General features: G+C 45.4%; 1 protein-coding gene across 6 annotated transcripts in view; it reads right to left on the bottom strand.

Moving 5' to 3' along the window:
- The window catches only part of LOC110166291 (ras-related protein Rap-2a-like), a 33,396-nt gene extending 11,574 nt beyond the window's left edge, over positions 1 to 21,822 (bottom strand). For all 6 annotated transcript variants that reach the window (XR_008633703.1, XR_008633708.1, XR_008633701.1 and 3 more), the window contains exon 1: positions 21,142 to 21,822. Coding sequence is in view for 1 of the 6 variants with exons in the window: in XM_020931524.2 (XP_020787183.1) it covers positions 21,142 to 21,455 (314 nt within the window). In the remaining 5 variants the exon portion in view is untranslated. The remainder of the gene's footprint in view (positions 1 to 21,141) is intronic.
- Positions 21,823 to 25,477: the final 3,655 nt, after the last annotated feature.

Raw genomic sequence — 25,477 nt, 5'->3', positions numbered from 1 at the left:
TGTTTTAGGCTTTTTTTATTTAGGTGTTTATGTCCTGGTTTAGTCCTGGTTTAGACCTGGTTTAGACCTGGTTTAGACCTGGTTTAAATCCTGTTTAAGTATTAGTTAATTTCCTGTGTTTAGTGTTTTGAGTCCTGACCTGTTTAGTCCTGGTTTAGACCTGGTTTATTTAGACCTGGTCCTGGTTGAGTCCTGGTTGAGTCCTGATTTAATCCTGGTTTAGACCTGGTTTAGACCTGTTTAGACCTGGTTTTAAACCTGGTTTAGTCCTGGTTAGACCTGGTTTAACCTGTTTAGTACCTTTAGTTTAAGTTCTGGGTTTTTCTGGTTTAGACCTGGTTTAGTCCTGGTTTAGTCCTGGTTTAGTCCTGGTTTATCCTGGTTTAGACCTGGTTTAGACCTGGTTTAGACCTGGTTTAGACGTGGGTTTAAATGCTGTTTTAGTATTTTGTGGCCTGTCAGGTTTGTCAAAGTCTGATCCCGTCAGATCTCAGAAGTTCAGCAGGACTGGACCTGGTCTGGACTTGGATGAGACACTGGGAAAACCAGGAGCCACAGGAGGCGCCAGTCGTAAAAAACTGTTGTTGTGTCCTTAGGCAAGACACTTCACCCACATTTGCCAAGTATGAAAGTGGAGTGTGAGTAAGAGACAGTGGTGGTCAGAGGGACCGATGGTGCAGATTGGCACGGCAGCCGCACGTCTGTCAGTCTGCCCCAGGGCAGCTGTGGCTACAATAGTAACTTACCACCACTGGGTCTGGAGTGAATGAATAATGTTGTAAAGTGTCTTTGTGACCAAAATGTCTGTGAAAAGTGCTATAGAAATAAAAACTTACTGACTGACTTACTGGTATTAGTTCAGTTCTGGGGTTTTCTGATGATTTAGGCTTTTTTAGGTGAGTAAACTGGTTTAGTCCTGTTTTGGACCTGGTTGAAACCTGATTAAATCCTCAATTTAGTCTTTGTTTAGACCTGGGTTTAGTTCCGGTTAAGACATAGTTTACTCCTGGTTTAGACCTGGTTTAGACCTGGTTTAGACCTGGTTTAGACCTGGTTTAGACCTGGTTTAGACCTGGTTTAGACCTGGTTTAGACCTGGTTTAGTTCTGGGTTTAGTACCAGATGCTCTGCGTAGGGGTTCACGTCAACGAAGACGCTCTGCGTCGTGATGCAAACTGTAAATTGGCCTTAATAAGTCTGTCTACAGCTCAAAACGCTCTGTTCCACCTTGTGATGTCATGAAGTGGTAGATTTCAGGTGAACAGCTCCTTTTACCTTTAGTTTTGTAGAGATCTGCAATTTCAGGGCTGAAATGTTCCAAATGATTCTAGTGAAGGTATGTGGAGTTTAAAAACACAGTGGAGCACATCCTGTATCACCACATGACATCACAAGGTGGTGTCCTAAACCTTTGCCTTTGATATAAACGTGCCAAAACAACTGTAAAATACAAATAAATGTAGAAAATGACAAAGATGGTCTCGATTTGGTCTCGTTGGGCCGTGATCTTGGTCTTGTCTCGGTCTTGACTCTCAGAGGTCTCGGTCTTGTCCTGGTCTCGGTCTTGTCCTGGTCTCGGTCTTGTCCTGGTCTCGTCTTGTCCTGGTCTCCGTCTTGTCCTGGTCTCCGTCTTGTCCTGGTCTCGGTCTTGTCCTGGTCTCGGTCTTGTCCTGGTCTCCGGTCTTGTCCTGGTCTCCGTCTTGTCCTGGTCTCCGTCTTGTCCTGGTCTCCGTCTTGTCCTGGTCTCCGTCTTGTCCTGGTCTCCGTCTTGTCCTGGTCTCGGTCTTGTCCTGGTCTCCGTCTTGTCCTGGTCTCCGTCTTGTCCTGGTCTGTCTTGTCTGGTCTCCGTTGTCCTGGTCTCCGTCTGTCCTGGTCTCCGTCTTGTCCTGGTCTCTGGTCTTGTCCTGGTCTCGGTCTTGTCCTGGTCTCGGTCTTGTCCTGGTCTCGGTCTTGTCCTGGTCTCGGTCTTGTCCTGGTCTCGGTCTTGTCCTGGTCTCCGTCTTGTCCTGGTCTCTGGACCCTGTGGTTCTGGTCTTGGTCTCGATTAGAGTTAAACATTTGTGAATGAAACAAACCACAAGTCCAGATCTGTTTGTGCCGAGGAAACAACATAAACATACACAAACATAAACGAGCGTAACACGGCCTCTTTAAATCCGGTCGTGTTTTGGAGCATTTCTTAATCTTTCCAGATAAAACCATTACGGAGGTTATCGCCCATTAGCATCTCTCTGTAGTTCTCACGGCCGACGCTAAAAGCCCGGGGTCAGGAAGTGTGTGTGTGCCTCCAGCAAAGCCTCCTGGGAAATGTAGTTTATTCTGGTGCCATTAGACGCAGCACCAGAGCGGCGCAGAGGCCTTTGAACGGCAGATTATCATCGGGCCGCGCCCACGTGGTCAAAGATCCACATCGCTTTGTTTGGAGAGGCAGAGCGTGGAGACGGTGAGAAAGAGGTGAAACGCAGGCGACAATTTTACTTTTTTTATGGTTTTTAACAATGAAAATATATAATCACAAACGAAAGTCTATTTTAGTGAAGTAAATGTAGACTGACCAGATTTTCAAAATAAAAAACAGCGTAATTCAGTCAATATAGTCAAGTTTTGGTCTTTTTTAAGCAGATTTTTTGTACTTTACCAAAACAAATAACAGTTTATATCAATTTTTACTGTTTTTAGGGATCAGATTGGTAAAAAATAGGGACATTTCTTGTATAAAACTGGAACAAATCAACATTTTTTGATAAATAAATATGCAGAATTACTAAAACGTGAGTACAAAATAGGGAAGAGCAATAAGATGTATTTTGTACAAAGACAATTTAAAAAAATCTAATCTAGAAAGGCGCCTGGAGAGGTTTTAGAGTCGTCCATGCATGTTTGAGTAATCTAGCGATCTCACTTGGGCCCTATTCAAACCCTCCTTGTGGTTAGCTGTAAGATTCTGTACAAAACTTTGACAATTCTACATAAATATACAAAAAAAACTATACAAAACTTTACACTACGACTTCACAAACTTGAAAAAGCATAATTATTTTCGGGAAACCACATGTTGCTGTAAACTGCTCGGTTACTGGAGGTCGTATTTATAGTCAAATATTTCCAAATGGACGCCTCTTTCTATAGTCGTGTCTGATGTTTTGCTTTTATTTCTTCTTGGCTCAAACTCCTGAGCTCCATTATCTTCTGCGGGGGGGTTCTCCGCTCGCTCGGCTCACACACACAGACCGGCGCGGACAATTACGGCAATTAAATCCCACTAAATGCAAAGAGGACGTCTTAAAAGTCCTCCAGCCGATTACACGCATTATTTATCCCACAAGGGTTCGATAATGCAAACTAGTTTTAGGTCTTACTTTCAGCAAAACTTTATTTCAAACTCTGCTATTGATCCTTTGCAGCAGTATCAGTTCAACGGTTTCCATGGTGACGCAATGCACACATTAGCCCTTACTATAAAGCAGCACTTTATAGTAAGGGCGCCAACTGCCCCCCGCCTTGACTACGTCCCTCCAAACCACGTGAATCTTCACAAAACTACAGCTGCACCACCACACGGTCCATGGTGCTTTGTCGATCCAGTCTCTCTCTTTTTTCTTCTGTGAGATGCTGATGCCAGCGATCGCAATTCGTGTGTCTGCTCCACTTCGTTGTCACAGCAGTTTTCTACGGTTCTGTTGGTGGCCTACCTAAGCGACTAACTTTATAAACTAATCAAATCGGCACAGTGGGAATAATTTGGTCGCAAAATTAAAGGGAGGTGAGGACAGAAAGGACACGTGAATGTGAGGAAATGGACATGGCAGCATTAGGACACAGATCCAGATCAAACCAAACTGTAGATCAGAGCTGAGGTGACACAGGGAGCGGGCGAGGGGCTGTGCTCTGCTGTGGGAGGGCATCCGGCGACTCCCACACAGCACACGGACATGTTACGACTGTTAAGCATTTATCATCCTAATATATTTCCAAAGAAAAGAAGCTTTGAGCATGTTACATGTTGGGTTTTTTTTTGGTATTTTTACGATTCTGTCAATTCACTGAACCTGCACCTGCACCTGCCCTCAGTCTGCTGCTTCACCTGACGTTCAGACACGACACATCGACTGTTCAGACTCCACGCTCCAGAAGATCAGCCCCCAGTGAACATGTCACTTCCTTGTAAGGAAGGAAGTCTTTATATCTCTCTTTTCACAGACATTTTGTCACAAAGACGCTTTACAGAACATTACATTCAGCATTATTCATTCACTCTACACCTGGTGATGGTAAACTACTGCTGTAGCCACAGCTGCCCTGGGGCAGACTAACAGAAGTGCGGCTGCCAATCGGTGCCAACGGTCCCTCCGACCACCACCACTCACACACACACACACCACTTTCTGTCTTGCCTAAGGACGTAGCGCCCGGAGGAAACCCATCCACAGTGAGAAAACATGCAAACTCCACAGAGAAAGGCCCGGGCGACCTGGGGATCGAACACAGAACCTTCTTGCTGTGAGGCATGAGTGCTAGACACTCAGCCACCGCCACAGTGGATCAATAAAGTTTGTCTAAGTCTAAGATTTTACTGTCTTAAAATGTGATCCTCCATTCCAAGTGCAATTCGTACACAGTATCATCATTTCTAAACTATAAGCTGCTACTTTTTTCTCACACTTTGAACCCAGCGACTTAAACAACAACAACGATGCGGCGAATAAATGGACGGATTATTCGTTTATCGACACAGCAGAAAACACACAGCGCACATGAAGTTGCAGCGAGTGGAGATGCATCAAATATTCGGCAACCAAATATATCTGGCCGAATATTGCCAAAAAAAGTAAACATTAACCACATGTGATTTTTGGTTTCAGTTTCGGTTTCAGCCACAGTTTTTTATTTCAGTGCAGCCCTACCAGTGAGCGCTGTTGCATTAAAACAGTTTATCCCCGTGTGATAAAATAAGTTCTGATGCTAAAAAATGTCTCATACTTCAGTAGCCAAACGTCCACTCAGACCTGATCCATGCACCTGTCCCCGCCCCCACAGAGTCTGAAATCTGCTGAAATCCTAAAAACACTGACATGATCCCAGACAAAACAGCAGCTCTTACTTTTAGCCATTTTATTTCATTTTTTGTGACAATTTTGTGGTTTATTTATCCGGAATGTAACGAAATCAAAATCCCTCCATACGATATTTTCACGATGCTTGTTTATTTTTTCCTGTCTCTGTTTCTGTCTCATTTTGTGGAAATTGTGTCTCGTCCCAGTCGTAATATAAACTTTCATTTTATTTTTTTTATTTTATTTTGATTGTCAGGTTTTGTGGTTTTGACAGTTTTCAGGTGTAAAGAGACGGAACAGGAGATGACCTACTTTTACAGACTCGGTGGGAAACGCAAAGGCCCAGAGCTCCACAACAAAACTGTATTTTTAAACCAGCAAACACGAGAAAACGCCAAAGAAAATCAATCAGAATCTCCACAAAAATCAAACATTTTAAACAAATTTGACATTTTTCTGTTAAATTTTCTGTATTAAAGTGCCCAATAATCTAATTTCTGATCTGTTCTAATGTCGCACACATTTTTAAAAACACAAAAAATACTGCAGATTTACCCCGAAAACACTCTGTTCCACCTTGTGATGTCATGTGGTGATACAGGAAGTGCTCCACTGTGTTTTTAAACTCCACACACCTTCACTAGAATCATTTAGTTACAGTAATAGAGTAGTAGAAGTAATAGTAATAACTAATAGCAGCAGTAGTAGTAGTAATAATAGTAGTAGTAATAGTATAGGTAGAAGTGGTAGTAATAGTAACAGTAGTAGTAGCAATAGTAGAAGTAGTAATCATAGTAATAGTTGCAGTAATAATACTAATAGTAGTAGTAGTAGTAGTAGTAGTAAAAGTAGTAGCAGTTGTAATAGTAGTAGTAGTAGTAATAGTAATAGCTGTAATAGCAGTAGTGGTAAGAGTAGTAGTAGTAGCAGTAGTAGTAGTAGCAGTAGTAGTAGCAGTAGTAGTAGTAGTAATTGTAATAATAAATAGTAATAGTAGAATTGGTAGTAATAGTAACAGTAGCAGTAGCAATAGTAGAAGTAGTAGTAATAGTAGTAGTAGTAGTAGCAGTAGCAGTAGTAGTAGTAGTAGTAGTAGTAGTAGTAATAGTGGTAGTAATAATACAAACAGTAGTAGCAGTTGTAATAGAAAAAGTAGTAAGTAATAGTAATAGTAGTAGTAGTAGTAATAGTAAGTAATAGTAAGTAGTTAGTAGTAGTAGCAGTAGTAGCAGTAGTAATAGTGATAGTAATAACAGTAATAGTAGTAATAATAATATTGTATATTTAGTTATTTCCCCTTCTGTTTATTTCACTAAATCCAAATCCAAATGACGCTCTCTCCCTCTCCTCCCTCCATCTCTTCCTTTCATTCTCTCTCTCTCTCTCCTCTCTCCTCTCCTCCCTCTCTCTCTCTCCTCCTCTCTCCTCCTCTCTCCTCCTCCTCTCTCCTCCTCCTCCTCCTCTCTCCTCCTCTCTCCTCCCTCTCCTCCCTCTCTCTCTCTCCTCTCTCTCCTCCTCTCTCTCCCCTCTCCTCCTCCCTCCCTCTCTCCTCTCTCCTCCTCTCCTCCTCCTCCTCTCCTCTCTCCTCTCTCCTCTCTCTCCTCCCTCTCTCCCTCTCCTCCCTCTCTCCTCCCTCTCTCTCCCTCTCCTCCCTCTCTCCTCCTCTCTCCCTCTCTCCTCCTCTCTCTCTCTCTCTCTCCTCCTCCCTCTCTCCTCCTCTCTCTCTCCTCCTCCTCTCCTCTCTCTCTCTCCTCCCTCTCCTCCTCCCTCTCTCCCTCTCCCTCTCCTCCTCCCTCCTCCTCTCTCCTCTCTCTCCTCTCCTCCTCCCTCTCTCTCCTCCTCTCCTCTCTCTCCTCTCTCCTCCCTCTCTCCTCCCTCTCTCTCCTCCTCTCTCCTCCTCTCCTCCTCTCCTCTCTCTCCTCTCCTCCTCTCTCCTCCTCTCTCTCTCCTCTCCTCTTCTCCTCCCTCCTCCCTCTCTCTCCTCTCTCCTCTCTCTCCTCCTCTCCTCCTCTCCTCCTCTCCTCTCTCCTTCTCTCCTCTCTCTCTCCTCTCCTCCTCCTCCTCCCTCTCTCCCTCTCTCCTCCTCCTCCCTCCCTCTCCTCCCCTCTCTCCTCTCTCCTCCCTCTCTCTCTCTCCTCTCTCCTCCATCTCTCCTCCCTCTCTCCCTCCTCCTCCCTCTCTCCTCTCTCCTCTCCTCCTCTCCTCTCTCTCTCTCTCCTCTCCTCCTCTCCTCTCCTCCTCCTCCTCCTCCTCCTCCTCTCCTCCTCTCCTCTCCTCTCTCCTCCTCTCCTCCTCCTCTCTCCCTCCCTCCCTCTCTCCTCCCTCTCTCTCTCTCTCCTCCATCTCTTCTCCCTCTCTCTCTCTCCTCTCCTCTCTCTCTCCTCTCCCCTCTCCTCTCTCCTCTCTCTCTCTCTCTCCTCCCTCTCTCTCTCCTCTCTCCTCCTCTCTCTCTCTCCTCCTCTCTCTCCTCTCTCTCTCCTCTCCTCCTCCTCCTCCCTCTCTCTCCTCCTCCTCTCTCTCCTCTCCTCTCTCTCCTCTCTCTCCTCCTCTCTCTCTCTCCTCTCCTCTCCTCTCTCTCCTCTCTCCTCCCTCTCTCCTCCTCTCTCCTCCCTCTCTCCTCTCCTCCTCTCTCTCTCTCTCTCCCTCTCCTCCCTCCCTCTCTCTCCTCTCCTCCTCTCCTCCTCTCTCCTCCTCTCTCTCTCTCTCCTCTCCCTCCTCCCTCTCCTCCTCCCTCTCTCTCTCCTCTCCTCCCTCTCCTCCTCTCTCTCTCTCCTCCTCTCTCCTCCCTCCTCCTCTCCTCCTCTCTCCTCCTCCTCCTCTCTCTCTCTCCCTCTCTCTCCTCTCTCTCTCTCCCTCTCTCCTCCTCCTCCTCCCTCTCTCCTCCTCTCCTCCTCTCTCCTCTCTCTCCTCTCCTCCTCTCTCCTCCCTCTCTCTCTCCTCTCTCTCCTCCTCTCCTCCTCTCTCCTCTCCTCCTCTCTCCCTCCTCTCCTCCTCTCCTCCTCTCCTCCTCTCTCCTCCCTCTCTCTCCTCCTCCTCCTCTCCTCCTCCTCTCTCTCTCCCTCCCTCTCCTCCCTCTCCTCCCCCTCTCCTCCTCCCTCTCTCCTCCCTCTCTCCCTCTCTCCCTCCTCCTCTCCCCCCTCTCTCCCTCTCTCCTCTCTCCTCTCTCCCTCCTCTCCTCTCCTCCTCCTCTCCTCTCCTCTCTCCCTCCTCCTCTCCCTCTCTCCTCCCTCTCTCCCTCTCTCCTCCCTCTCTCCTCTCTCTCCTCCCTCTCTCCTCTCTCCTCTCTCTCCTCCCTCTCTCCTCCTCTCTCCTCCTCCTCCTCCTCCTCTCTCCCTCTCTCCTCCCTCTCTCCTCCTCCTCCTCTCCTCCCTCTCTCCTCCTCTCCTCCCTCTCTCCTCCTCCTCCTCCTCTCCTCTCTCCTCTCTCTCCTCCTCTCCTCCCTCCCTCTCCTCCCTCTCTCCTCTCTCTCTCCTCCTCTCCTCCCTCTCTCCTCTCCTCCCTCTCTCCCTCTCTCCGCAGACAGAGCTTGTGAAATATTGATGTCTCTCTGTGAGCAGGTGGTGAGATTTCTTTAATACGCCGTGACTCATTTCAGCAGATTTCCCAGAAGCCCCTTCGCCACGACATCACCGCCTCTTCTTCTTCTTCTTCTACTGCCGTAAAAGTGTCAGCGTTAAGGCGACGTCATCAAACGTGGAGGTCACCGGGTTCATTTCACAAACGCAGAAGAAGAAGAAGAAGAAGAAGATGTGGAGTTTTATGTGTAAATGTCAGATTATAGATTTGTTGGTTTATGGTTAAAGCTGCACTGTGTAATTTTTTTTAACTGCTTGTTTCTATGGAGATGTCACTGATCTGTCTGGAATGTTCCGCAGTGTGACATTAAACAGGTCTACTTGACATTTATTTATTCAATTATAGGTGGTTTTAGAGCTCAAATATACCTAGAAAAACAAAAACAAAAGACGTTCTGACAGTGAGCGGAGTCGCCTCTCCACAGATCTGACCTGTAACTTGGTCCAATTTGGTCTCCGAGAAGATAGAAAGGTTTAAGGACTAAACCAGGACTAAATCAGAACTAAACCAGGACTAAATCAGGACTGAACCAAGACAAAAACAAGACAAAACTAGGATTAAACTAGGACTAAACCAGGACTAAACTAGGACTAAACCAGGACTAAACCAGGACTAAACCAGGACTAAACCAGGACTAAACCAGGACTGACTAAACCAGGACTAAACCAGGACTAAACCAGGACTAAACCAGGACTGAACCAGGACTAAACCAGGACTAAACCAGGACTAAACCAGGACTAAACCAGGACTGACTAAACCAGGACTAAACCAGGACTAAACCAGGACTAAAGCAGGACTAAACTAGGACTGAACCAGGACTAAAACCAGGACTAAAACCAGGACTAAACCAGAACTAAACCAGGACTAAAGCAGGACTAAAGCAGGACTAAAGCAGGACTAAAGCAGGACTAAAGCAGGACTAAACCAGAACTAAACCAGAACTAAACTAGGACTGAACCAGGACTGAACCAGGACTAAATCAGGATTTAGGACTAAACCAGGACTAAACCAGGACTAAAGCAGGACTAAAACCAGGACTAAATCAGAACTAAATCAAGACAAAACCGGGACTAAATCAGGACTAAACCAGGAGTAAACCAGGACAAAATTAGGATTAAATCAGGACTAAACGTTTTCTAATTTTTCCTAGATTCCGTCAGACTTACGACGGCAACCAGAGCCCAAACGTCCTCTTAGTTTGTGACGTAAACGTGAAAAGAACATTATTATAATTTATAAACGTAAACGCCAAACGACAGTCACATCCTGTTGGACTCACCGCTGCCCCCTGTGGACAAACAACAAACAAAACAACAAACGACGTTCTGTTTTCCAAATGTCGACCCCAGTGTGAAACATCAGGCCGTGTCATCGTCGTTTTCTACTACGACCGTCATCACCAGGAGCAGCGGGGGGGTCCGGGGCTGTGTGTGTCGCCATGGAGACGTTACCGCTTTGCCTGGAATGTTTCACAGTGTGGCTTTAAACTCATACAGTGTGTCTATCTTGCATTTATTCAATTAAAAGTGTTTTCATTGCTGTAAAAAAATGCCTTGATAAACTGGCATTTTTATTGTGATTGTTGGATCGCCACTCCACAGATCTGACCTGCTTGTTGCTATGGAGATGTTGCTGCTTTGTCTTGAATGTTCCACAGTACGGCTTTAAACGTATCTGTCTATTTTGCATTTATTCAATTAAATATCTGGAAAACGTGCATCTTATTGTGAGCGGGACTCGCCACTCCACAGAGTTTAAAAAAAAGAGAGAAAGAGAAAGAAAGAGGGAGAGAGAGAGAGAGGTGGGGGAAATAGAGAGAGAAGAGAGGGAGAGAAAAAGAGAAATGAGGAAAGGAGGAGTGAGGAAGAGAGAGAGATGATGTAAGTATGTGCAGTATGGAGAGATGGAGGGAGACAGAGAAGGAGAGAAAAGGATGGATGGAGTGAGAGAGAGAAAGAAAGGAAGGAGAGAGGAGATAGAGAGATAGATCGAGAGAGACGGAGAGAAAGAGAGGGAGAGAGAGAAAGAGAAAGAGAGAGGTAGACGAGAGAGACAGAGAGAGATAGATGGAAAAAGATAGAGAGAAAGAGAGCGGGAGAGAGAGAAAAAGAGAGAGGGAGGCAGAGAGATGATCTAAGCATGTAGAGAGAGAGGGAGAGAGACACAGAGAGAAACGGAGAGAGAGAGACAGAGATAGAGTGATGGAGAGGGGGGAGAGGGAGAGAGAGAGAAAGAAAGAAGGAGAGGAGATAGAGAGAAAGAGGGAGAGAGATAGATCGAGAGAGAAACAGAGAGATAGAGAGAGAGAGAAAGAGAGAGGGAGAGATAGAGAGAGGGGTTGCGAGAGATAGAAAGAAAAAGAGAAAAGGGTGAGAGAGCGAGATAGATAGAGAGAAAGGGATAGAGAGAGAGACAGACGGAGAGAGAGACAGAGAAAGAAAGAGAAAGATAAAGAGAGAGCGATAGAGAAAGAGAGAGAGGGAGGTAGAAATAAAGAGAGGGAGAGTAGAGAGTGAAAGTGAGAGAGAGAGAGAGAGAAAGAGACAAAAAAATGAGAGAGAGAAGGGAGCAATAGAGAGGAGAGAGAATGGATGGAGGGAGAGTGAGAGGAGAGGAGTGAGGGTTGAGTGAGTTCACACACACACACACACACACACACACACACACACACACACACACACACACACACACACACACACACACACACACACACACGGTCTTTATATAAAACACACTGAGGCTCTTCTCAGGCAACACAGACACGACGCACGCTAACCACTCTGCCACACGAGCGCGGGACTCAAACCCACAACCTCCTCACTGAAGGGACCACACACACGCTAACCACTCTGCCACACGAGCGCGGGACTCAAACCCACAACCTCCTCACTGAAGGGACACACACACGCTAACCACTCTGCCACACGAGCGGACTCAAACCCAAACCTCCTCACTGAAGGGACCACACGCTAACCACTCTGCCACACGAGCGCGGGACTCAAACCCAAAACCTCCTCACTGAAGGGACCACACACACGCTAACCACTCTGCCACACGAGCGCGGGACTCAAACCCACAACCTCCTCACTGAAGGGACCACACACACGCTAACCACTCTGCCACACGAGCGCGGGACTCAAACCCAAAACCTCCTCACTGAAGGGACCACACACACGCTAACCACTCTGCCACACGAGCGCGGGACTCAAACCCAAAACCTCCTCACTGAAGGGACCACACACACGCTAACCACTCTGCCACACGAGCGCGGGACTCAAACCCACAACCTCCTCACTGAAGAGACCACACACGCTAACCACTCTGCCACACGAGCGCGGGACTCAAACCCACAACCTCCTCACTGAAGAGACCACACACACGCTAACCACTCTGCCACACGAGCGCGGGACTCAAACCCACAACCTCCTCACCGAAGGGACCACACACACGCTAACCACTCTGCCACACGAGCGCGGGACTCAAACCCACAACCTCCTCACTGAAGGGACCACACACACGCTAACCACTCTGCCACACGAGCGCGGGACTCAAACCCACAACCTCCTCACTGAAGAGACCACACACACGCTAACCACTCTGCCACACGAGCGCGGGACTCAAACCCACAACCTCCTCACTGAAGAGACCACATACGCTAACCACTCTGCCACACGAGCGCGGGACTCAAACCCACAACCTCCTCACTGAAGGGACCACACACGCGCTAACCACTCTGCCACACGAGCGCGGGACTCAAACCCACAACCTCCTCACTGAAGGGACCACACACACGCTAACCACTCTGCCACACGAGCGCGGGACTCAAACCCACAACCTCCTCACTGAAGGGACCACACGCGCTAACCACTCTGCCACACGAGCGCGGGACTCAAACCCACAACCTCTCTGCAAAAGGTAACGGTACAAAACGCTGTCAAACCTTCTACAAGAGACGACTGTTCAAGGATTATTTGACTGGACAATGTTTCAAAATGATGATCCTGGTTTAGTCCTTGGTTTAGTCCTTGGTTTAGTTTTGGTTTAGGCCTGGTTTAGTCCTCATTCAGTCCTGGTTTAGTCCTGGTTTAGACCTGGTTTAGACCTGATTCAGTCTTGGTTCAGACCTGGTTCAGACCCGATTTAGTCCTCATTTAGACCTGGTTTAGTCCTGGTTTCATCCTCATTTAGTCCTGGTTTAGTCCTGGTTTAGACCTGGTTTAGACCTGGTTTAGACCTGGTTTTAGTCCTGGTTTTAGTCCTGGTTTAGTCCCTAATTTAGTCCTGGTTTAGCTCTGGTTAATTTATCCTGGTTTAGACCTGGTTTAGACCTGGTTTAGTCCTGGACCTGGTTTTAGTCCTGGTCCTGGTTTAGTCCTGGTTTAGTCCTGGTTTTAGTCCTGGTTTAGTCCTGGTTTAGTCCCTAATTTAGTCCTGGTTTAGCTCTGGTTTTAAGTCCTGGATTTAGTCTTGGTTTAGTCCTGGTTTTAGCCCTGGTTTAGTCCTGGTTTAGTCCTGGTTTAGTCCCTTCTCTCCTCTCCCTAGTCGCGCTTGTGATTTGTTCCCAGTGTGTCTACGTCTCCGGTTTTTAGTACCTGTTCTGGTATTATGTAACGACCTTTGGATTGAGTGTTCCCTTGGTCCTTACGTCTCAGAGGTTTTTTAGACCGTGGATTGTCAGTCTTGGGTGTTTAGACCTTTTTAGTTCCTTATGGTGTCCTTTTTAGTCATCTGGTTTTAGTCCCTGCGATTGGAGTCCTATGTTTTGTCTCAGCATCGGTTTCGTCTCTGGGTTTTACTTCTGATTTTTAGACTTTGGGTAGATCATAGTCGGTTTATAGTCCTGCAGACCTTGAGTTTTCTTGTTGCTGATAGTTTCCTGTTAGGTTCTACGTTCTGGATTTAGTCTCATGAGGTCCTTTAGTTGCGATGAATTAGTCTCTTTTAATCTCTAAAATACTATTGTTTACACACATGTACATCTTACGAGGTTGAAGAAGGCAGAGTGATTTACCTCGTTTTTGAAGTAGAGTTCACGAGCAGGCTCAGAAGCACGAGTCCAGGTTGTGTTGACGAGGAAACTACAAACAGACCATGTATCATCAGACAGAATAGAGTTGAGTATATCATAATTATGATGAATTAACTCCGAACTATGTTATCAACAATAATCGTATACATTTTTCGACTCATCTGTGTTCTGTGTGCATCTACTTTATAGGTTGTAGTGTATTGTTTACAACATTGCGCACTTTAATAATTTTACCTGGAAAACTCACTCTACACTGGGGAATAGACGTCTCATTAGCGCGACAATAATTTCAATGCACACATCCAAGTATTATATTTTATCTTGCTCTGTATCATTATTAACATTGGTTTGCACAACGTTGTGTTATTTTTGACCTAAATACGAATCAAATAGGTACCTACCTCAGATCGTCGTTTACTGTCTCATTAATCACCCGATCTATCAGAGCACTATCAAAGCGACTAGACTGGAGGCCTAGCTACCGCCAGGACGGCCGGAGAGGCTGTCGTGATTTCATGTAGATACAGGGGCTTGTTATATTGCTCCCACCTTTGTCTCTGCTGTGGTTTAAGTACGCTACCTAGGTTATAGTCTGTCGGGACATTCTCAGTGCCCAACCTGAGGGTCTTAGTCTCTTCTGGCACCTCTAATTTGAGAGTCCTAGCAGGATGTTAGTCCGTAGAGAATATTACAGCAATACCTGTCGTGAATTTTTGAAAATAAATACTTAAGATTCGAACTTAGATGTTCTTATAAGATCACTTGTTGCAATTCTGAAACAGATACCTGGTTAATAGCGCACTGTTTAAGACTCTTGCGATGTAATTCATATCATCCCATGCGTAGATCGTCGATAGTACCTGGCCTAACCCTAGTAGGGCATGCAGTTATTAGGGTCAGTACTCTCGTGTGAGTATTCTGTAAGGATTCCTAGTAACACGTTTATACAAAGGGTTATTACGCCTAGATGAAAACATAGCTCTGTAAGTGTGCACATGAAGTGTCAAAGTACCTGCAGACTTTTTACACAGCCAGCATCTGGATTCATTCCAGAGCAGAGCAACCACATCTCATGGAGTACAAGACTATTGTGTCAAACTCTTCAGCCAAGAGAATCGCTTACTGTACATGTTGAGTTTTTACAACGGTTTGAGTTCGCCACGCGATTTAAGTCGACGCGATGTTAGTACCTGTGTTCTTGATTCTACTGTCTTGCTACGTGCTGTTTAGTCCTCGTCCTGAGATACCTGTACGCAGATTCTCTCTTTGTAATACATTCTTGATCCTGGTTACTTTTAAAGACCTGAGGATTCGTAGTCTACATGAAATTAATCATGACCTGATGTTCGTGCAATAGTTTCTCATAGTCCTGGGTTTTAGTCGCTTGGAACTATCCAAGGTCAACTCAGGAATAAATTCACAACTGGATATTATAGGCAGACTTAGTTTATCAGTTCTTGGTCCTGAGTGTCGCTAACATCGTGCAGGTTTGTGATACACTGGATACTCTTTAGCCTCTGGCGCTTCCGGACAGACGTGACACCTCCCGAAACTTTCTCCGCCTACATAATTTCCTGTTTCTCCACTTCCTTTCAATATACATTGACATATAATGTGTTTATTGCAGCTTATTTGAGCACATTTTTTACGTTTTACCAGAAACGAAACTTAAACCACATGACTCATCTTACATAAATCTGAGCCTCAAAAAACACAGCTGCCTCTTATGTCCCCATTGACGCTCGGCTTCAGCTTGACTTTGTTACTGAAATCTTGGAGTTATACGATCACGTGGAATATTGTTATTTGTCTTCTCCACGATGGTTTGTCAGAGGTGGGGTGCTTCTCCTGTGTTGCACGAAGGTGCCTGTTGTCCCACTTGTGATCAGAGGGGTAGTTCTCTTCGTCGGAGACTATGTGAGGGATGTTCTCCCCTGCGGATCATAGAGTAGGGCGCTGGATTCTCCCTGCGACAGAGGGTGTTGTCTTGCGACAGTAGAGCGCGTGTGGTTGCCTTGTCGATCAGAGGGGTGTATTCTCTCTGCGACAGACGTGGTGTTCGTTCTTCATCGAGTAGAGGTGGGGTGTTCGTCTTCTGCGGGTACTGTGTGGGTTTCTCCCTGCAGACTAGAGGGGCTGCTTTGCTCTCTCTTAGCGACATACCGAAGGGGTGGTTTCTTCCACGTGCTCGTAGATGTGAGGTGGATTGTTATCTCTACTGCGAAGTAGTATGGGGTTTTCTCTCTGCTCTTCAGAGTGTTAGTGCGGTTTAGACCCGGTGTTAGGAGCCTGTGGTTGTAGTCTTCTCCTGCGTACAGATGGGGTGTATCTCCCTCTTCTTCTCGACATGAAGGGTGTTCTCTTCGCTGGGTTCGACTAGTGAGAGGGTTGATCTCCTTCGGCTCCTTGCGACAGAGGGTCTGATGTCATTTTCTCCCCTGCGACACGAAGAGTGTTTAGGTTGTCTCCTCTGGCGACTGTAGGGTGTTCATGCCTGCTTACAGAGGGTGTGGTCTTCCTGCGGCAGTGAGCTGCGCCTTGGTCTCCTTTGCGTGGATCAGAGGGGTGTTCTCTCTCAGCGATTGAGGGGTATTCTACTGCTGTTATGACAGTAGGGGTGATAGTTCTTCCTCATGTGACAGGAGGGGAGTATCTCTCTGCGACCATGATTATAGGGAGTTTGTTCCTCCCTTGCGACAGACGAGGTGTTTCTCTGCTGCCGATTCAGAGGGTGTCTCGCTCGTAGCGGCTGGACAGGAGGTTTTTTTGCTTTTTGAGTCAGGAGGGGTGGTTGTACCCATGCGAACAGAGAGGGTTTCTTTACTTGCGGACGTTGAGGGATGATATCTCTCTCTCTTTTCCATACATTAACTAGTGAGGGAGTAGTTTCATCATCTGTCTATTCATAGGGGATGTTCTCTCTGTAAGACAGAGGAGAGTGTTCTCTCTAGTGACCAGTATGTTGGTGTTCTCTCCTCTGGCGTGACTTACGAGAGCGGTGTGCTATCTCTACACCTGTGACAGAGAGGGTGATTTCTTCTCTAGCAGACCTGGCAGGAGCGCTTGTGGAATTACATCCCTGGACTCAGACGGGGGTTCTCCTCTGCATGAATCGAGAGTCGCCGCTATATCTTCTCGGTGCGTTAGAGTGTGAGAGGTGTTCTTCCTGCGACAAGAGGGGTGTGGTTGTTCTACCCATCGGTCGACAGAGGGAGTGTCTCCCTGCGACAGACGGTGGTGGATTCTCATCTGCTCAGGTATAGTAGACGCGTCGGGTGTTTTCTCTCGTGTTGACAGCATGGTGTTTTAGGCGGGTCGTCTCTCCTCGCTGCAACCTGCAGCATAAATCAGGCCAGGTGTTTCCACTCCTTCGTACCCAGAGGGGCTTTCTTCCCTGGATCGCAGGCGGTTGTTCCTCTTTGCAGATTCCGCAGGGGTGAGTTCTTCTTGACCGACAGGAGGGTGTTGTTCTCTCTGTTGACACGATGGCGGGTTCCTCATGCGGTGCAGAACGTAGGGGGATGTTCTCTCGTCGACGAGAGGGAAGGTGATATGCTCCGCATGCGACAGAGGGATGTTCTCTCAGTTGCGTCAAGAGGAGGGTAGTTCTCTCAGTGCGAGAGGCGGAAGGAGGGGGGTGCTCTCGTCTCCTCGCTCGCGACAAGAGGGGTGTCCTCTCTGGCGACGGCAGGGGTAGTTCTTCTGCGTCAGAGAGTGTTCTGTCTGCGCACAGAGGTGGGTGGTTCTCTCATCTCTGACCGAGGCCAGACGGTGTTCTCCCTGCCTAGCGGAGTGTGCGCAGTTTTCTTTCCTCTTGTGACAGAGTGTGTGGGTTGTATCCTCCTGTGACGAAGGGGTCGTACTTCTTTTTACTGCAGACACACGGTGGCGTTTTTCTCTCATCGCGATCATGAGGGGGTGTCTCTTCTCGTGATTAGGATGTGTGCTCGGCTCTGGTCCTGTGAGCGGATAGGCGAGACTCGCAGTGTTTCTCACTCTGCGTAACATAGAGGGGGGTGAATTCTGCTCTGGCTACGATGCGCGGCGGGGATGTTGGTCATCTCTCGCAGACAGATGTCGTTTCTCTCTGTGCAGCAGAGGGTGTTCTTCTCTTGGCGAGCATAGAGGAGTGTGTTTTCGTCCATCTAGTCGACGGATTGTTAGGGCGGTGTGTCTCGTGCCTGCGACATGAGAGGGTGTCTCCGTCCCTCGCGAGACAGAGGTGGGTGCTCTCTCTCTTGCGACGACAGAGCGCGCTGTTGCGTACGTCTCTGCGAACAGAGGGGGTTTTTGCTACTCGGCGAGCGGACGGTAGGTGGTGGTTGGGCTTTCTCACCTGTGTACAGGAGACGGGTTTGCTGGTCCTCTCTTTCTGTGAACAGAGGGGTGGTATACTACCTTTGAAGAGGGGCTGTCTCTGCTAGTGACAGTAGCGGGTGTGTCCCCTCTTCAGCAGGGGTTGATTCTCTTCTGCAGACAGAAGGAAGGCTGATCTCCTCTGCGTTCGAGCTAGAGGCGGGTGCTTCTCTCTGGTGGACTGTGTAGGTGTGTGCTCGGTCTGCGATCAACAGGGAGGGGCTGTTGCCTATTGCTGACAAGAGGGGTGTACGTACCGGTGTGACAGTAGGTGTGGTTGTCTCCTGGCTCGTGATCAGAGTGTGGTGTTCTCCCTGCGTCAGTAGGGAGCAGGCTGTTGCGGCTACTGGCTGCTGACAGAGGGAGTGTTCTCTCTGCGACAGAGGGGTGTGGGTTTTCTCCGTCCTCTGTGGAGCGAGAGGAGCGTGTGGGTTCTCTGTGACAAGGAGTGGAGTTGTTCTCTCTGTGGACAGAGGGAGTGTTTTTCCTCGCGTGCGACGGTGGTATCGCTCTCTGGGTCTCTCGATGACTCACGGTCAGCCGAGGTGTTCTCCTTGTCCTTACGAGAGAGGGTGTATCTCTCTGGTGGAACAGCAGGGGGCGCTCGCGATCTCCCTGTTTGACAGAGGGCAGTGTTTCTCTCATCCGTGTACAAGGGAGGGGTGGTTCGTAGGCTGCCGTGCGTCATTGGTAGGCCGTGCTGTCTCCCTGTCCGTGACAGATGCTGGGGGTAGTTTCCTTGGACTCTGCAGAACCGAGGCGGGGTGTTCTCTCCACGGGAGAGCTGTTTGTCACAGGAAGGGCGGTTCGTGTTTGCAATGGTGAGTCCATTCTGATCGCTGGCTTTTTTCAGCATGTTGGAGTCGGTCATGATTTAAACCTTTGCGTGAGACTCCATAGCAGGCGTGTGTCTGCAGGTTCGACCACTTACAGGACAGCACTGATTTCTTAATCTCGAACATGGACATATCGTTAATCAGCAATCTAAGGCTTATAGTTGTTTGGGACGTGAAGAATCTCACTTACAATGGTTTGCAAGCCTCAACACAGATACAATATGAATGCAAAAGACGGCGGCAACGGCAGACGCATGGCCATGGCAGCGTGGTCAGTTTCAGAAACCTGATACTTCACATTCAGTTAAGACTCGTTTTTGCTTTAAGTTTCACAGAGAAGCCCTTCAACACGAACACGGTTTCTATTGGATAAACGTTCAAGTTAATTTGTACACAACAAGAACCTTTGCTCGAAAATGTGACTAGGTGTGTCGTCACTACAGAGCTCTGCTATGAGTAATTGACAACTCTCGTTGATGAATTACATTCCGAGACCACAATTCATTCTGTGTAATGATTCTCATACTCTAATATTTTACTGGCATACAAAACGTAAATCGTTAATGTATTCGAGATTTCATTGATTTTACAAAACAGTCTATACTTTCTTGGTGAGATTTTATCTACAGTCTTAATAGAAGATACTATAAATCTAGCCTGCATCCAAGTTATAAAAATACAGGTGACGTTGGGATCCTGGCAGTATTTCAGTTTCTACGATATTCAATCATCATGTACAGCGCCACATACAGCGATTGTGGCAGACTGTATTCTACCTTCAGTGCTCTTGTTAGTCAGTTACTGGTACGCGTGAATGTATGTTACTTCGTAATCCATCCAACAAAAAAAATATAAATTACAAATCCAGGAGTACGTTGTCGTACAGTTGTCGGTGCTATGTGCCATTAAGTGTTTAAAATTGATGCATGTCATTAAGATATGGTCTCTAATAAATTAAGCATAGAGGAACGAATACACTCTAACACAGGACCATATGACATCCATTTGCTCCAATTTCCATAGGTGCAGACCGACAGCAAGATACAATTATCAGTTGTACACACTTTTAGTTCAGTTTCATTTGTGATTAAACTACTTTTTGTCCGCGATGTTTAAGAGAGCGAAAAAAGAAAAGCCAGGTTATTAACCGAGTTTTATGTATAACCTCCACAAAATATCACAAATATATATTTGTATTGAGATGTTTTACTATTTTGGTCGTTATTTATATCGTCTTACCATCTCTACTTTGTATCTTCTGGCATAATAATTTCGAATTCTAAAGGCCATTTTTGTTGATGATTGATCGATTCATAATAAAAGATTTTGTTTAGTACAAATAAGAATGTTGTTTTATCGACTGTAGTAGAACAGAAAGTACTGCTTCGATTGGTTAATTTTATGTTGCAGTTAATGAAATACTTACTTAAGGTGATTATTAGGTCCCTTTGTGTAATATTGTAGTCAATCCTGTCATCTCGGATTGATACTGGAATACACTACGTGATTTATAAGAGGTCAACACTAACAACGTCTATTCAACTGTTCGCTATGATTCACAGGGAGTTGGTGTTAAGAAGTTGTGTTACCATAAAATAAACTGGGACTAAACAGGCTGACATTAAAACCTGGGCTAAAGTCACCGGACTAAACCGTCTAATCGGTAAACAGGACTAAACTGGCGTAATTTAATACAATCCCTGGGTTACATGAGATAACCAGATCTAATCCTATCTTCTAACCAGGCTAAACAATGCGGACTTACGGTCTAAATCAGGTCTAAACCAGGACTAAAGTTGGGACAAAACCAGGGCTAATTCAGAATGAAATTTGGGACTAAACCAGACTAAACCAAGGACTAAACCAAGGACTAAACCAGGACTAAACCAGGACTAAACCAGGACTAAACATGGGACTTTGACAAGATTTTGTAAATTATTTCCGTCGTAATCCCAAGAATTCAAGTAAAAACCATATTTCTTCATGTTTGCTCTGAAATGAATCATGGGAAATGTAGTTCCAGATGTGTATAAGTTGTTACGACTATAAAACCATAAATTTAATCAAAGCACTTGTAGTTTGATATATTGTGACAGTCCACGATATTATTGTGAGACTTTTGACGAGACGATACCACGATATTTTGGATCTCGTTAGTTCATAAGGCTGAATAAATACTAATTAATGACAAATTAATCATCTACAACTGTGATAATTCACAGGTAGTTGGATGTTAATGAGTGTAACCATAAATAAAGTGGTGTTTTTTTGTTTTTTTGTTTGTAAATCACCTTTTGACTCGTATGATCTGGTCTCTCATGGGTTTGATGTCTTGAAAACTTTGCTGATTCACGAGGCTGTAGACCAGGATGAACCCTTGGCCGTTCCTGATGTACAAATCCCGCATGGACGCGAACTGCTCCGTGCCCGCCGTGTCCAGGATCTCCAGCACCGACGGGGACGAGTCCACCTCGATCTCCTTCCGGTAAAAATCCTCTATCGTCGGGTCGTACTTCTCTATGAAAGTCCCGGTGACGAACTGAACCGTCAGCGCCGATTTTCCAACTCCGCCGCTCCCCAGAACCACCACTTTATACTCCCGCATGTCCAAAACGCGAAAAAATCAGTCTTTACGCGCGTCTTGATCCGGGGAAAACCGCGCACGAAGCATGTTTACGATCAGATTCCCACGCTATCTCGAAGGCAGACCGTCCATAACGCACAAAAACGCGCCGTTCACGGACTCGGCGGTGCCGCACATCGCGTTACGCACAAGCTAACCATTGTCAAATTAGCTACACGCGCGGGTACGCATTGTCTCCTCGCGACACTCTTCCCCATTTACGTGAAAGCTGCGAGTTGACACGCGAAAACAAAGGCTGCCAACGCGAAATGAGGGTTTAAATGCGTAAAAAAAACAAAAAAATGGGAGACGCAAGGGGCTGTCTGCGCGAATCCACGCCTCTCCTCCGCTCGCCTCGGCCGCCTCCTCCTCCTCCTCTTCTTCTTCTTCTTCTTCAGATTCTGGGGATGAAACTCGGTATTTCCTGGAATAAAAAAAGAGAAAACAGAGCGGAAAATGAACTGTGATTAGTGCACGTGATCGGGCGATTAAATAAGACGTAAACGACGTAAGAATATTTAAGGACGTTTACAACCAGTTTGCGTAAAACAGAAATAGATCATTATTGTTACGTAGATGTTTCCAGCGTGGAGTTTCCTGTTTTTAGTGCAGCTGATGCAAAACAAAACAGTTTTTAATTTAATTAATTAATTAATTAATTAATTAATTTCTATCTGAGTTCTTCTCTCAAGCAAAAAACACTCTGTTCCACCTCGTGACGTCATGTGGTAATAATAGTTTTAGAGACTTTCTTTCATGAACTAAACCAGGACTAAACCAGAACTAAACCAGGACTAAACATGAGATTAAACCAGGTCTAAACCAAAGTCTAAAACAGGACTAAACAAGGACTAAACCAGGTCTAAACCGGGTCTAAACCAGGACTAAACCAGGACTAAACCATGTCTAAACAAGGACTAAACCTGGGACTAAACCAGGACTAAACCAGAACTAAACCAGGACTAAACATGAGATTAAACCAGGTCTAAACCTGGACTAAACCTGGGACTAAACCAGGACTAATCCAGGACTGAACATGGGACTAAACCTGGAATAAACCAGGACTAAACCAGGATAACCAGGTACTAAACAGGACTAAACCAGGTCTAAACCAGGACTAAACCAGGACTAAAACCAGGTCTAAACCAGGACTAAACCAGGACTAATCCAGAGACTAAACCAGGACTAAACCATGTCTAAACCTGGACTAAACCTGGGACTAAACCAGGACTAAACCAGAACTAAACCAGGACTAAACAGGACTTAAACCAGGTCTAAACCTGGACTAAACCTGGACTAAACCAGGACTAATCCAGGACTGAACATGGGACTAAACCTGGAATAAACCAGGACTAAACCAGGACTAATCCAGGGACTAAACCAGGACAAAACCGAGGTCTAAACCAGGACTAATCCAGGACTGAACATGGGACTAAACCAGGTCTAAACCAGGACTAAACCAGGACTAAACCAGGTCTAAACCAGGACTAAACCAGGACTAAACCTGAACTAAAACCAGGACTAAACCAGGTCTAAACCAGGACTAAACCAGGACTAAACCAGGACAGGGTTTTTACTTGAATCCACGCCTCTCCTCCCCTCGTCTCCTCCTCTTCTTTTGATTAGTGCTCGTGATCGGGTGATTAAATGAGACGTAAACGACGTAAGAACATTGATGGTGTTTATAAATAACACTTGGACCAGTTTATGTAAGAGACAAATAAATAAATAATTGTGTTCTTAAATTATTGTCGCGTAGATATTTCCAGTGTGGAGTTTTCTATTTTTAGTGCAGCTGAAACTAAACAAAACTAAAATAGTCAAACACAGAATGAAAAATGTACGTTTTTATAGATATTATTTCGATTAAATTCATAAATAGATAATAAACTCTTTTCTGATCTGTGTTCTGTTGTAGTTTCCTCGTCACAAACAAACCTGGACTCGTGTTTTGAGTTCTTCTCTCAAACAGAAAACACTCTGTTCCACCTCGTGATGTCATGTGGTAATCATAGTTTTAGAGATTTTCTTTCATGGACTAAACCAGGACTAAATCAGAACAAAACCAGGTCTGAACTAGGACTAAACCAAAGTCTAAATCAGGAGTAAACCAGGACGAAACATGGGACAAAACTAGGACTAATCCAGGACTAAACCAGGGACTAAACCAAGGACTAAACCAGGTCTAAACCAAGGACTAAACCAGGTCTAAATCTGGACTAAACCAGGGACTAATCCAAGGTCTTAATCAGGACTAAACCGGGACTAAACACGGGACAAAATCAGGGCTAAACTAGGGACTAAACGGAGGTCTAAATCAGGACTAAACCAGGACAAATCAAGGGTTAAACCAGGACTAAACATGGGACTAAACCTGGACTAAACTACGACTAAACCAGGTCTAAACCAGGACAAAACCAGGACTAAACGTGGGATAAAACCAGGACTAAACCAGGGACTAAACTGAGTTCTAATTCAAGAAAAAACAGGCCTAAACCAGGTCTAAATCAGAGCTAAACCAGGACTAAACATGGGCCAAAATCAAGGTCTAAACCAGGACTAAACAGAGGTCTAAATCAGGACTAAACCAGGACAAATCAAGGGTTAAACCAGGACTAAACATGGGACTAAACCAGGACTAAACGTGGGATAAAACCGGGACTAAACCAGGGACTAAACCGAGTTCTAATTCAAGAAAAAACAGGCCTAAACCAGGTCTAAATCAGAGCTAAACCAGGACTAAACACGGAACAGAATCAGGGCTAAACCAAGGACTAAACATGGGCCAAAATCAAGGTCTAAACCAGGACTAAACAGAGGTCTAAATCAGGACTAAACCAGGACAAATCAAGGGTTAAACCAGGACTAAACATGGGACTAAACCAGGACTAAACCAGGGACTAAACCAAGTTCTAATTCAAGAAAAACCAGGTCTAAATCACAGCTAAACCAGGGACAAAACTAGAACTAAACATGGGCCAAAATCGAGGTCTAAACCGGGACTAAACCAGGCACTAACTACTACTCCAAATGCAGATATTATTTTATTCAAAGCTCTTTTCATTTTATATTCATCTTATAATTGTAAATCCTCTTGTACAAACAGGAAGTGCTCCAAATCAATATTAGTTTTAGTCTCAGTGTTTACCTCAGTCTATAGTGTGTGTGTGTGTGTGTGTGTGTGTGTTTGTTCGGTGACGTTCACATCTGGTTCCCAGCGTCGTGAACATGTTAATAGTTTGTTTACATCAGTGTTTCCTGTGTTCAGCGACGTTACATTTTTGTCTTTTGACTTAATGGAAAATAAACTGGATTTAAAAAAAAAAACAAAAAAACAAAACCACCATATTAGGCAAAACTTTTATAAAACCTCACGTTTCTTTATCAAAAAACAAAAAACCAAAAACCAACCCGCTGGAGTTTTTGTGTTTTGTTTAATTCACCGTTATAATCTTGTGTATTTAGTTTGTCTTTGCCTCTCAAGAGCTCTCAATGCTTGCTCCCACCTTATGACATCATCAGGTGGCGATTGAAAAAAGCTTCTCTGTGTTTTTAAAGTCCATTTAACTTAAGGATGACCAGATTTTCAAAATAAGGTCATCGGTAATAATAAAATTGTGAATCAAGCGTCTCATTAAGGAAAACTGTTACACACGTTAGTCAGTATAATCACATTTTTTTGTGTTTTGGTTGTTTTTTTAAGCAGATTTTTTTGTATTTTTACCGAAACAAATCTTTTTAATCTCTTTTTAATGTTGGCAGATATAAAATAGGTGAAAAAATAGGGACATCTCGGACATTTCTTGTATAAACTGGGACAAATCACTGGTTTTGGATAAATCTGAAATCAAGAAATGTCCCACGTGTCCATATTTTTGACCAATTTGACAGAAAGAGAAAATAAAGAGAGGCATACTTTGTAATTTGTTTAGGCAAAACACAAAAAATCTGCTTAAAAATGACCAAAACACCAAGAAAATGTGATTATACTGACTCACATATTT

The sequence above is a fragment of the Boleophthalmus pectinirostris genome, unplaced genomic scaffold (assembly GCF_026225935.1).
Source record: "Boleophthalmus pectinirostris isolate CB_2022bp ecotype Guang Dong unplaced genomic scaffold, ASM2622593v1 HiC_scaffold_11, whole genome shotgun sequence".
NCBI classification, from domain to species: Eukaryota; Metazoa; Chordata; class Actinopteri; order Gobiiformes; family Gobiidae; genus Boleophthalmus; species Boleophthalmus pectinirostris.
This window is presented reverse-complemented; position numbering and strand designations above follow the sequence as displayed.